This window comes from Coturnix japonica, chromosome 2, assembly GCF_054131305.1.
Source record: "Coturnix japonica strain WE chromosome 2, WE-NBRP24, whole genome shotgun sequence".
Classification (NCBI taxonomy): Eukaryota; Metazoa; Chordata; class Aves; order Galliformes; family Phasianidae; genus Coturnix; species Coturnix japonica.
This window is the reverse complement of record NC_140664.1, coordinates 133,050,038-133,064,208: the sequence shown is the minus strand read 5'-3', so window position 1 is coordinate 133,064,208 and position 14,171 is coordinate 133,050,038. Positions and strand designations below refer to the sequence as shown.

The 14,171-nt window shown below is 42.4% G+C and overlaps 1 protein-coding gene across 2 annotated transcripts in view; it reads left to right on the top strand.

Moving 5' to 3' along the window:
- DPP6 (dipeptidyl peptidase like 6) overlaps positions 1-14,171 on the top strand; it is a 442,842-nt gene that overhangs the window by 42,199 nt on the left and 386,472 nt on the right. Inside the window, exon 1 of one of the 2 annotated variants that reach the window (XM_015852845.3) lies at positions 3,987-4,352. The exons of the other annotated variant lie outside the window; for it this stretch is intronic. Within the exon in view, the coding sequence (XP_015708331.1) occupies positions 4,302-4,352 (51 nt within the window). The 5' untranslated portion in view covers positions 3,987-4,301. Of the gene's footprint in view, positions 1-3,986; positions 4,353-14,171 lie in introns of those variants that run through there. 2 annotated transcript variants of the gene reach the window in all.

Below are 14,171 nucleotides of genomic sequence, written 5' to 3'. Positions count from 1 at the left end.
GAGCAGCTTTCCACTCAATTGGGGAAGTTATCAAGCAGGTGGAACCAGATTCTCCCCAATCAGGCCGGGCAGGAAGATGAAAGGCAACAGGCCTATGCTGGAACAATGAAGGTTTAGCTGTATTATAAGCACTGTTTTTCTTTCACTTGAGGACAGACAGCCATTGGAGTGTGTTGCCCAATGAGGCTGTACAGTTGTCATTTCTGGAGGGTTTCAAGATATGACTTGATAAAGCCCTAAACAGCCTGGGCTAACATCAGAGATGGCCCTACCTAAGAAAGAGATTGGGAGGTCCTTCCAGCCTTAGTGAACCTCACAAGCATTTGGGTTGGGTTCCCTCTTAGTGTTTTTATGACAAAACACTTTCACGGAACTTGTTGGTGTCTAAGGAAGAGGGAATATTGGTCATCTGGAATTCTAGGCTAGGTAAGTATTTTCAAGTTCTGCAAAATATGTACTCACGCCAAACTGGTGTGTGGCAGAAAGTGCAAATAGACTTTCCCAGTGCTCAATTGAACTGACTGGCCCCAGAAAATGAATAAATATGCACAGTGCTGTGACCTGAGGTCTGCTGGGATGTAAGGGACAGGAAGAACTGATGGGGCTGTAGTATGACTTTGAATTATCTTAGAAAGCATAGTCTTGAAATTAGGCTGAAGAGAATCCCGAGCACAGACTTGTTGGATGGGCTGACAGTAAGCAGATGGAATTCATAAAAATGGGTTTGACTGAGAAGAAAATATTGACTGCTATAGTTTGAAATTACATAAACTCTTTTATTGGGGAGAAGAAAATGTAACCTTAGTTTAAGAAGAAAAGGTGAAGAGCTGATAGTCTCAGAAAGGACTTTCAGTTCAACAGCTGTTATATTTTTCTGAGGTCTTACATCCTTAAAATACTTCTTTAAATATACTGAATAAAGGAAAGTCTATGCTATGCAGTCAGCTAATATTGTGTGAAATTAATTCTTTCCTTCTATTCAGAACGACTGTTCCCAGACTTGTTTTGGCTAGTGAGAAGGGGAGCCAGCATCAAATACAATGAATAGGTTTTATTTGATAAAATAAATTCTCCCACTCTCTTATCATGGCTTTAAATAAAGTGCTGTCAATAGGATGTAAGCACTATAGCTAGTGTTCCCTTTCAGATAAAGAAAGTCTGCATCAGAGTACTGAAACCTACAAAGAAAAATATTTCTATAAGGCAGGTTTTGTTGTTTTTTTTTTTCCCCGTGTATTGCATTCTGTAATAGAAGTAAGAAAAGTACATTTCCTCAAAATAACCTATAGAAAAGTTGGCACATGAAGAAGGCATTTTGTTCTTGTCAAAGTACCTGAGATACAGAGAAAATTTCTGGATCAGGTAGAAAAAGAAGCCTGAGTTCCCAGGGCTTTTGTCCTGATAGATATCTGAGATAGAAATAGATTGCCAAATATATTGATAAGCACATATGTATATGTAACTGTACACTCATTTAAGATCTTGAGGCTGAGATGCAGATGACTCTGAGCTTAACTCCCCTATGTTTATGTCAAACTAACTCTATTGACGGTACATCAGGTTTAAACCAACAAATGCAGAAGTCGTGAATGCTGACAGTTTTCCTCCAATAGAAAGCTTGACATGTTTAAGAAACATTTTAATTTTATATTGGGGTTCTTTGAAGTAGATTTTTGGCCTTAAATTCAGGATAACCACCAGCAAGCAGTTGAGCTCCTTAAGCCATGTTATTACTGCCTTTGGTTGTAGGGTGACTGGTTATCTTTCTGCATCATTTAAAGTCAAAAATGTTCCCTACAGAAATGTGGAAGAAATCTCAGGTCCTTCCTGCATTAAACACCATGGTTGGTGTTTAATAATAATGAAAAAAATCCCTTAACAACTGGATGGAATCAAAGGTGAAACTAAGCCTTTTGCTTGTAGTTTTGACTTTAAACAAAGTTGTTTTAATCAAGGCAATTGCTGTGGTTTTGCCAACAATGCATAATTTAAATGAAAATGGTCAGGTAAACCCAATAGCTTTGTCATGCCAAAGCTGAGGGGAAAACTTCCAAAAGATGCTATTGCCAGCATTCAATATACGGTAAGTAATTCTATTGGTATATAAAGTAAGGCAAGGGGCAAATGGAACTGCTAACTGTGAAGTGGATAACGAATGTTCTGCATTCATACATAATTAAAACACCTGAGGGTAAAATACAGAGAGGCAACAGGAGCTGCTTGATAAAACAGAAGAACTGGAGAAAACAAGAGACAAGAGTTTAAGAAGCAAAATGAGGAGCTTCCTAATCAAGAGGCACGATGTGTAAGTTGTATGCAATTCTGAAATAAAGATAACAGAGAAGATAATAGAGATTTGCAAGATCAGGGTGACATTTTTGCAGGAGAAGGGTGGATCTTCAGGTTTTCTGTTTCCAATGGATGACCATTGCCCGTGAGAAAACAGTGTTACATACTGTGTAGGACCAGAGTTGAAAGCACTACAGGTAAGCGCAACAAAAGGACTTGTAGAAGTCCCCATGGATAAAAGGGGAGCTTCTACTCCAGCCATTGGCTTGGTTAAACCTTGGATGACAAGTGAGTTTCTGGCTTCAACTTCTTCTGCTTTTTCTTCTTGGTTTTCTTTCTCAGCTATTTAAGCAAATCACTTCCTCTCTTCTCAGAGTTCTCTTCTCTTCTTTGGAACATGCAAGTTCAGAAACAGTTGTGTCCATCCCAAATGAAATTGATGGACATCCTAGTAGTAGATAGTCTGGCCTAGTAGTGGATATGGAGGTTGGCAGCCCTGCCTATGGCAAGAGGTTTGGAACTTGAGGTCCTTTAAGATCCAAGCTATTCTATGACATCTAATTTTCCTGGAGCTGGCAATTATTATTTCTGGACAAATCATACACATGTAATAAAGGAAGAGAGAAAAAGACACAGCTTTTCAGGAAGGAATGTTCCTGACTGAGTAACCTGCTGAGGTGTGAGCCTTTGGGGTGAGTTGAGTAACTTGTCTGTCTCTGGAAAGCCACAATGAGAGGCATATTCCCACATGGGTGGCAGAAAGGGGATGTCTTCCAGTAGCCACAAAGCAGGGCATCTTGAATGGGGGCAAGAGGTCCACACAAAGCTCATATGGGTGAACACTTGGGGGAACACTTGAATAAAGTGGGGAACACTTGAATAAAGGTTGTGGTCAAGGTTTTGCTGCAAACATCAGGGCTATATCCTTCCATGTGCATTTCTTCTCTAAAAGAGTGGTAAGGCATTGGAACAGGCTGCCCTGGGAAGTGATGGAGGTCCTGTCCCTGGAGGTATTAAAGAACCATGGAGATGTGGCACTGAGGGACGTGTTTTAGTGGGAATGGCGCTGACAGGTTGAAGGTCTGACTTAAACATCTTAGTGGTCTTTTCCAGCCTTAATCATTCTGTGATTTCCCCACGATGGGGCTGAGCTCCGGTTCCCCCAGCCCACCACCTGGGATGTGATGGGGCCCACACCGCACTCGGGGGCAGCTCGCCAGGCACGTCCTTGCCCCAAACTATGCCGGGCATATCCCAGGGGCTCCGGGCAGGGGGTGCAGTGGGACCGGGCCGCAGCTTTGGGAACACGGCGTCCTGTCCCCGCTATAACCCGCGGTGTTTCCATTCCCCACCCTCCTTGCATCAGCCGTGGGCTGGCTCTAGCCGATGAACAGTTAATGCTGTGAGAGGCGGCTCCGATCCCCCCCTTTTTTCCCCTCTAGAACCCCATCCCCGGTTCCTGTTGGTAAAAAAAACAAACAAAAAACGCATGCACCCCCCCGAAAGAACAGCAAATCAAACACAACCCCCTCCACCCTTTCCCATCTCCTTCCTTTTATTTATCATTTTCTCCCCTCCCATCTGCGAGAGGGGTCTCACGGGGTGTGGAGGGCTCGGTGGGACCCTCCCCCGCCCACGGGCATGGCCAGAGCGAGGGGCGGGCGTGCGGCTCCCTCCTGCCCACCCCACCGGCACCCACAAGGCAAGAGCTGAGGCTGGGGTGGGGGGGTTGGATCTGAGACTGGCTATCCCCCAATCCTCCCTTCCTTCCCATCTGATAGGAGCTGCTTTATTTATTTTTTTTGGTGGGGGGAACGGGCAAGGAGAAATTTGTGAAAGGGTGTGGAAGGGAAAAAGCACGCCAGCATCCTCCCCCTCTGCTACTCGTAGTTCACTCCACACTAAAAAGCCATTGCAAGTGCACGCTGGTTCTTCGCTGAAGTGATCCAGCCTCTGGATTAAGTAACTCTGGGAGAGCAGCGCACTCACATACACTTCACACACAGCAAAAAATGAAGGAAAAGGCAATGTTTCAAACCGCTAAAATGCAAGGGAACATGATGGTAAGTGGCTGCTGCCGCCGCCTCCAATGACTGTAAGTAACCGGTGGGGTACCTGCTCGTGCTCGGTGCTCACACATCCCCGACACCCTGTGCACGGTCGCTGCGGGGTCCCTGTGTTTACTGGGGGGGGGACCCAGTGTGGGGCCATCTCTGCTCAGTGCCTACTCCTCGAGGAGGGGAATGGGGGGCTCGGGGTGCGGAGGCTGCGGTGATGTTCCTGTTTAGGAGGGGCTGTGGTGCAGAGAGGGCGGTGGGTCGGTCAACTTCAGCAAGTTGATGTCCGTGATTTGTGTTTGGGGACGTGGAAGGTGGGAGGGGGGGGGTGGTTTGCCTCGTGTTTCATTTGGCATTACTATCGGAATTACTATTGGAAACGCTTATCGTGGTGCTGGTTTTTAAGCAACCTACTCGGGATGCTTTTAAATCAGCTCCCTCCCTTAAGGTGGGGGGGGGAAATAATAATAATGACAATAAAATGCCAGCTGCTCTCTCGAAGGAAGTGCTGGTTGCCATCTTGTGCTGATGGAAATGTATTGGTGTGTTTTGCCTGCCTGCTTGACCCTCTGGGGGGTACCAGGGGTGCAGTGTGCTCCATATGCTCTGACAGCTGGGGGTGGGCAGCGGTGTGTCTGCAGGGCACTTTGCTGCCAGAGCTACTTCCTCGATGTGGAGGGGACCTGTTGGTCTCCTGCCCCCTCCCTCTGTTAAGAGAAACCCTTTGATTTTGCCCACTGTTTGAGGGGGTGATGTTAAGGTGTAATACAAATGGTTGTATGTGTCTCTCTCGTGCTTTGGGTTGACGTGTTTAAGAGGCGGCCAAAGTATTCTCCATCCTTTAATTAGGTTCTGTAGTAAAATGCTTCGCTGGCTTTTTGAGGCTGTGTCTCCTTTTCCAAATCCAATAACGCTGTTTTTTCTAGCGGTAGTATTTGAGAGGAAGGTGCAATGCTATGTGACCTGTGAATTCAACTAGGGGAACTGAATGGGAACTTCTGCAAACATTTTTCTAGGAGGACTGCACAGTGTGATTGCATCGTACTTCTTTCCTTATACCTCTTAAACGACTGGAGATATTGCAGTGTTTCTGGTGCTGCAACTTTTGTAACAAGGGGAAACAGAGATCAATATTTGCTTAAGCTGCTGATCCTAGAGGTCGTTGTAGTTGGCGGTGATGATATACAATGCCACTAAGAAGAAATAATTAACCACTTGAGATGGCATTGTGTGTTTAAAGTACAGGATTTGCCTATTTTACATAGGCAGTGTCCTACATAATTGATAAAACTCTCACGCACGTTTCCTTGCTGGTCTCTGAAGTTGGGGCACGGTGAGCAGGCAGGGATTCCCCAGCGCTGCTTCTGTTGGGGTTTTTGGTCAGCAAAATGGATCTGCATCCACACCCTGCTGTGAGATGAGCACAGGCTGGAATGATCGATCTGCATGCAGAGACGTGTGTTGGGGGCTGTCCACAATTCAAAACCCTCTGCCAGAGACCATAGGTTTTTTTTACCTTTGATTCAAATAGGGCAGGATCCATCTGCCAGGCTGCTATATCACAGCTATCTCTTTCATACTGTGTGATACAGGGTGGTCTCCCTGAACTGAGCGCCAGGTTTTCCTTTGTAGAACTCTTTTAAGGGCACTGTCAATGAGATCTGGAGACAAGGAAGCTGTTACACTGACACAGATGATTTCTTTAATTCATGCCTGTGTTTTTATGGGCCACCTAAATCACACAGCTTGTTTCTCTGCCGATCTGGTCTATGGTCGTGACTGGATCTGCAGCTCATTGAAGTAAGACTTAAATGTAGGTGAAGATTTCAACTGCAGAATATTCAGAGAGATTTCATACTTCGAGATAAGAACTAATCCTCAAATCTCAGGTGTGCTTTCAGTGGAAGTTCTAGCAAGTAATGATTGGTACTTTTATTGCTCTTTCTTATTAAGCTTTTTTTTTTTTTTTTTTTTTTTTAATTTAATTAAAGCTGGTATATTTCTTTTTGTCTGTTTATCACTTCGTTACAACTAGTGTTAGAGCCCTGCAACAGTCATGTCTAAGCCTGCTGTTGTCTCTTCTCTTACATACGTGGCAGTCACTGAAGGTAGGGATATGTGTGGAGTCCCAGGGCTTCTCTATGCTGTGCACTGCTCTAATTGCCTACCAGAATATGAGAAATCATTGAAGATTCAAAGCCCACTGTGGTTTTCTTCTTCTTTTTATTTATTTTTTGTTTGTCTGTTTGTTTTCTGGCAGCTTTGCTGTTGCTTAGAATCTTGACGAGCTTCTAACTCTATATTGATTTTCTTCTCTTTAGAAATCTTTCTTAAACTGAGCTGTTTCATTTTTAAAATGATGTGACACTGAGCGATAATGTGGCATGCTGCTCCCTACCTACCCAGTGGGCCCTTTTGAAGTGCAGTGATAGCTCATGGAGTTACTACACCTGTGATTTCTTTATTACGTAATTAGACCAGCAAAAACCAAGCCAGTCTTGTGACACTGAGATAAATGTTTTTATCCTTGTGACAATATTTCATCAGAGTTTTGTTTTGGCTTTTTAAGCAACAACACTTACCTGGAAAGGTGCCTATTTTTGTTTTACTGCACTATTTCCCATTCATCACTTGAGCCAAGGGAATGTTGCTTACTGAAATAATTCACCCTGTTACAATGAGGATTCTCTTAATCCTGCATAAATACAGTATGGAGTGAGTAATACACATTGGTTTCCTACAGTAACAACTAACATATCCCATGAGTTGTTTCACAGTCCCTTCCAAGTTAATATGCAACAAGTATGGTTTGGAGAAAAAAGTGCATCACTTTTGGAGATTAATGTAATGCATTTACGTATGATCCTAACTGGGGGTACAGCTCTGTAATGGATTTTGTTTAAATATTCCTGTTATTCCTCTGTGTATTCTGTTGTAAAGGATGATAATACCAACTGCTCTTGCACTTGTTTTATTCCACTCTTGCCTTTGTCTCTCCCGGGACTGATCTATCATCATTTATCATGCACACAGGATTTTTTTCTTCTTCTTTTTTTAAATGTATTTGCAAGAAAATCCATTAAGTAGAGCTATTTTAAAGACCTTTAACATAGTGTCGCATTCTCCTCTTTATGTACACCAATGCAAAGCCAAAGAATAAAATGGTAGAGCTACAATGAGATAAAGAGGAGCTTCTACCTTTGGATGTAGGCACATTGGTGAGCAGAGAAAATGAGCTCAGTGAAAGTGCATAGGTTTTGTAATGCAGAATTTAGTCTGTTGTATGTGATCGTGCTGTTATGTGGGCATCTTTGTTTGACAGTGAGAGCAGTGAGCACTCTGCTGTAGCCAGGTATCTGGTTAGAAGGATGTGGCTATGAAACTCATTCTGAATTTCAGTCTAGGCAATGTCTGTCCTAACGAGTGGGAGCTACCAAGAGAAACTCTAATGAACGTGACACTTCTTTACTTTGTAGAGGAAAAAAGTTGTGAACAGGACAGAAGAGGCTGTTCTGGATCATTGGGAGGACTTATCTAAATCTGCAGATTCTTCTATGTTTTGTTTGGCTGTTTAAATCCTGACTCTGATAGCTGCAGCTTGGGTGGTTATATAAAAACAAATATAAGCAAGCCCAGTGGTGAGTGTTTTCATGTGGCAACTCTGGGGCATCAGAGACTTCAAGGGTACAAATGGCTCGAAGATGGAGCTACGCTGCCATCCTTCATGTATTCCTTCTGTGTCTTCCTGGAGACGCAATGGTGCTTCCAAACAGAAAATCCAGCTTTCCTCCCACCCTTTTTGTTTATATGGTGCCTCTGCAGTGCATTAAATTCATATTAAAAGCATAAATAAAAGAGATTGATGTTCCATTGTAATTTTCCTTATTTGCTGTATTTTCTCTGGGGTTTATTGCTTGCAGTAATCAGTCACTCCACACTGAAACATACATGGTGTAATGTTTCTCAGCCAAGAATGCAGCTGGCCTACCATGGGGTAAAGAGGCTGCACAGAGATTAATCTTCCTTGAAACTCCCACCTGAAGTAAGTGGTGGAGTTTCTGTTCCATCACAGTCTACCTGCTACTTTGTCCTTCCCTCTACCTCAGATCCTTCTTGATTTGGAAACCAAATGCTGTCCAGATTTTGTGTACTATCCACCAACTGCCTGGTACCTTGGCTGAAAAAGGTGCCTCTGGAGCTGTAAACAAGAGAACTGTAGCAGTTCCCGGGTGGGCTACCATGATTCTAGCTGATGTTTTAAGTCAGGTAGAAACAAAGCTGCTAAACAGCAGCAAGAATTGCAGCAGAAGATCTTTGTGATGCTTTATGAGAGTTAGGTTATGTTTTGAGGTCTGTAGCAGTTTGATATTCTTTCTGGGTCGAGCATAAAGGAGAAAAAACACTCTCTTTTGTTAGGATGATAAATGCAGTTGGGGGCACAGAAACTTCCAAAGAAGTTACTGAGATTCCTGTGTTGTGCCCAGTGGAAAAGCTTTGAGATTCTCTGTGACTGTTTGAATGTCATGTCAGTATCTGATGGAAATTAAGAGTGTTTGCCCATTTTAAGTGGGATGGCAGAGAGCTCCAAGAGGAAATATCCAGTGGGATCTGAATGTAGCCCTTCTAATATGGAGTGTGCCTCGACATACTTACACAGGAAATGAAGGCAGAGAGTCTCAGCTATGGAATGAGTCTGTTAATGCCAGAAGATAATTCACAGCATGTTCCCTTGCACAAAGCATCATTCCTGTATATGCCACAGGTTGAATTTCTTCATGGAACTTTGCGCTCAAGTGGTGTTGGTTAAACTACATAAAGGGGAAGGTCATGCTGAAGAATTGTGCTTAGGCTAACTGGTACTGGAGCTCTAATAGCAACAGGCTATTGAATGTAGCTGACAAAGGCAGAACAAGACACAGAAGCTGGAATTTGAAGTCAGAGCATTTTGGACTAGAAAAATAGAGTGCCCCATTTTTGTAGAGAAGGCGATTAACTGCTGGAACGGTCTCTGTGGGAGTGCAGTAGTTTCTCAGGCTCTTGTGGTTCTTCATTAGAACAAGATGGAAATAGGATTCCTCTGACTAAATGTTGGTTTATTCATTGTAGACATCTACGCCTAATGTAGTCAGCCTAGACACCCTTTATAATTGTATTAGTCAGTAGAGTCTGGGGCATGATTCATCCTGTCTTGGTGTGGTTGTGTCAGATGGACCAGAGGAATTATACTCAAGGGCTGATTTCTCTCCATTGACACTATTAAAGTTGAAGGTACTGGCTGAGCCATAAACATCTACCCTGCTGTTATCTAAGGCTTGAGTCTATTGCTTAAGCATAGTCATAGATACTCCAGAGCATCTCAGATGGCAGTTGGGTCTTTACTGTTATGCAAGATGAGTACTGCTCTGCACCAAGGCTTGCCAAACATCTGCAGTGGGATGTGGGGATACATGAGCTTTATGTTTAGGGCTTTACTCTTTCCAAATCTCAGCATGCTTGTGCAGAAGTGTGTTGGGTCTCCCAGTGCTGCTGTCCATGTAGAGCAGCAGAGGAGCTCCATCTCAGCCATGTGCCATCTTACTGTGGAAATTGCTTGTCCAATGGCTTGCATGTATACAGAGATCCCTTGGAACATTACAGTCTACCTCTGTACCTCTCTAGCTTTAAGAGAACTTAATCCAAATGGTTTAATGTCATCATAAACTCAATACATTCATTTGTTTTTCTACATCTGTGTGTTCTGTTGAACACTGTTGTACTAAACAGTGACTCACGTGAGATTAACAAGCAAAGCCTATTTATTAAATTGTCTTATGTATTGTAAATCCTGTGTAATCCACTAATGCATAATACTGTAATTTAGGAACCTTGGTATTCTCTCCCAGTAGAGCATTGTGTTTATAGTAGATTCCTATGTCCATTTTAAAAGGGCTGCAGTTGGGAGTAAAATAATTAAAAAAAAAAAATGAATTCACAGAATAAATGTAAACCATTAGAGTGTCAATGCTGACAATGCATTGGTAACTGGTTCCCAGCTATAGCGTGTGTATACCTGTAACTGCTGTGGATTTGCTACTGTCTTAAGGATACTGTACTAAGGAAAGTCTGCATTTACCGTGTCCCAGGTGCCCCTGAAGTGGATTATCAAGGTTGTGTTCCATTTCTGCTTTTGCAGTAACTGTTTTGTGGTATCAGTATGGTACTGGAAATTTGTGGGGCACCTGTAATGCTTATGCTGTGCATTGGGAAGAAAATTATGTCTTGCAGGTGGTTTCCAAGAATAGAATGTTTGCTGTAAGAACTGTATGTCCAGAGGTATTTTCTTCATCACTGTCAAATTAAAACCTGGGAACAGGAGCAGTGGAGGGGGATAATTACTATACGTTGTAGTGAATCTGAATTCTGCCCTCAATTGCACATAGGTGGTTCACAATCTGTACATTTTCAAGGAGCGTTAGAAGGATTGCATACTCATTGCACATCCAGCCATCAGTCCAGGATTGTGTCTGTGATAAGGCCTCTGTTGGTGTCCTTATTATCAAGTATGAACTACTTCCACCATAGTAATGGCTTTGGAGGTTGCTCTGAGACACACCTGAAAGTCCAACCAAAGCATGTATGAGAGAACTGGCTGTTTGAGGCAGCAGGATTAGCTGCACTGTCGGCTATTGCATGCCCAAGTGAAGCACTGTCTAGTAAGCTGAGTGCTGGATGCTGTGGAATAGCACTCTGTAATTACAGAGAATGCTGGCTAGAAGATTTTGTCAACTCAGGTGTGTGTGGAGACAGTTAGGCTTGGCATAAATTCCAGCCACACATTAGATTGCCTCATTCTGTAGTCATTATTCAGCACTTGATCAAGCACAACTTTTGCTGAACTTAATGGGTTTACTACCTCTGCTGAACTGAATAAGAAATTTGTCTGAGATTCAAGTGCCTTCAGACCTGAATCTCAACACAAAACCCCATCGTGTCCTGTGTCAGTGGGATTTTCCAATACCTTTTTTAAAGGTTGTAATCTGAAATTTAGAGAGGGGAAATTTGAGAGGGGAAAAAATAACAATCAAAGGCAAAGGGGGGATAAAGGAGCACAGAGTACAGAGGGTGAGCAAAATAGTTATCCCAGAGGATGCTATAGGTTAAGGAAAGCGCTCCGAGGGTTTTTGCTTCATCTCATTTTTATAGTTGCCCCCATATAGTTTTCCCCATCAGATGCTTCACAGGGCATGCTGCATGCCTGCACTTTTGTTTAGGTTTTCACTAATGATGATGAACTGGGAAACATTCTGAAAATGAAACCTTTCTAGTTGTTTATGATTTGGGAGTGATGTTATTAAAGCCAAGGAGAAAAACTGAAATGATAGCTTGGCATGTTTTCTGTAAGTACCGAGTAGTCCTTCTTCAGCATGTGATATAACTAAGGCAAGCTGGAAATAAGCTTATACTGCTCTTTTCTTTTGTCTATGAGGATGTGAAAAATGTGCCTTCTCATCCAGCTTTGAGGGGGCTGAAAGTACCTCTTATGAGTATCTCATTTGTAAAGCAAATTATTGTAATGCAGGAATGTTACTACTCATGAACTCTGAGTTTAATGACTACATTAAAAAAAATACATCTGTGGTCCACGAGAAGGATATGCGAGTTGCTTTGGGAAGAGCAGAAATTAATTGTATTTCATATGAATATGACAGCATCTTTCCTTATCTCACTATTTGTGAGGTTTTTTGTTTATTGATTTTTTTTTGTTCACTTTTGTTTACAGGAAAGGAAAACTCGTGCTATGGTGCCTGATGGTTTTCTTATTCTCCGTGCCTTTATTTGTGAATAAATTTACATTAACCATATACGTTTAGATTTACAATTTGTTAAGAACTCTGTTGAGGAAGGAGGTATTAATTTGGACTTGCACTTTCTTACTTGTTCTCTTACTCAGATTTTTACAGAGGTGCAGGCAGGAGGCTGTTGGTAACATCTGAGGGGGACCAAATAAATGGATTAGAACTGTATCTATACAACAGCAATAAAACAAAAAAGCATATACTCTGGAGGCAGCTTGTTATGTTCCCTGTTCAACCGTGTGCTCGAGCACCTGTTTAACATTAATGGTAAGCATATGCTTAAATGTTTCTGATGACTTGGGAGTTATGAGAAGTCTGTCTTGCACACACAATAGTTGAACAGCCCGTTTTCCATCTGTGTGCAAGCCCAGAGCACAGTGCTAGCTGAGCATTTTCCAGGTTAATTAGATTGGCATAACAAGATCCCTAGTGGACTCTGTGCAGTCATCAGCTCTTCTGCACTCTCCAGTTATCAGGTGCTCTGTTTGAAGCAGCGTTATCTCTTACCAGTAACTGAAACAGAATATAGCACTGTATTTCACTGGCGGGTCCAAATGGTAAAATAATTGAATGGGATTGTGAGTACACCATAAATACCAATTTGGCTCCACATTGCTAATGTGAATATGGTGCATCCTTCAAACGCACTATGTCTACCAAGGACTATTTATTCTATGGAGCCACCAGAAATGGCAGTATGCTTTCATGAATTATGCATGCATTTGTCCCTAAACCTCACCTAACCATGATTTGGAGTGTTTAACTTTGATGCTGGATGTAAGCACAAATTGCAGATATTTTTCATTAAGTGTAATGGCTTTTTGGATTTCTCTGTAATATTAATAAGAGTTTGTCATGCCTGCATCAGCAGTAAAAGAATAATTTCTGACTCAGTACAGGAGAAAATAATCCTGATGCTCCAAAGCCTTGTAAGAAAGCTCAAAATTGTGGGAACTCAAAGGTGCTGTATTCATCTATTCACTAAAGCAAGTGAAATGGGACATAATCCCATTGTGTATACTATTTACCAAATGAAGAGAGGAAAATAACCCCACTCTGTGCCAGGAAGCAGCTTTCCATGGTGTACTCATTGTATTAGCTTCCAGGCCTCTGGATGGGTTAAAATGAGAAGAAAAAGCATGCATTTTTAGGGAGAGATCAAGTACCTGAAGAGGATTGTTACCACTTCTGCTGAATTCAGTGGCACAAAATTATCTTTCCAGTATTTTCAGGGAGTGGCTGCTTTGGTTTCCACTGAAGAGACCCTGTTTTCTCTGAGCAGTTGTTGCTGTACAACCAAATCTCTGTTTTCTGGAGAGTTCTATTGCATCTAATGTTTGTTTTTATGGCTTGTTTGTTTGTTGTTTTTTTTTTCTTTTAACCTTATGAAGCATTGCAAGTTAAGAGTGACATCACAGAAAACATTGAGACAAAGTGGGCTAATCTGCAGGACAGTGAAAAATGGTTGTGGTGTTGTTCTGAGCTCTGTTTCCTGCTATATTAAAGAAGACGTCATAAATTGATGTGACTAAAGAAAAGCAGAGCAATGGGAAGACTGGAAGGCTTTGGGTGATTTGCATTTGGGTATGGGGAAGCTTTCAATCTTCAGTCACAGTTTGAATCTATCCTAAATTGATAGTTATTGATGATTGCTAACATTCATTGTCTGCTTGCTAGTCTTTGCGTGCTGTAGGAGGAGGAGAGCCTGAGCTGCATGAGTAATTGCTGGGAAATAGCTTGCGGCCACACTGCTCAAGTGCTCTCTGGAGGTGACTGATAGAGTCCACATCACACATCACTTGGCAGGAATGCCGTGGTGCCCAAGTGGCCTTGTTACTGGAATTAAAAATTTTTGCGTGTGTTTTATTTCCAGTGCAAAAATACCAGAGGGCAGAATTCCTTCTTTCTGAACAACGTTTTTGTTCTTTGACAAAGATGTGTGTGTGTGTTACACGCAGGAGCTGAAAGTAGGAGGCCAGCTGATAAAGAA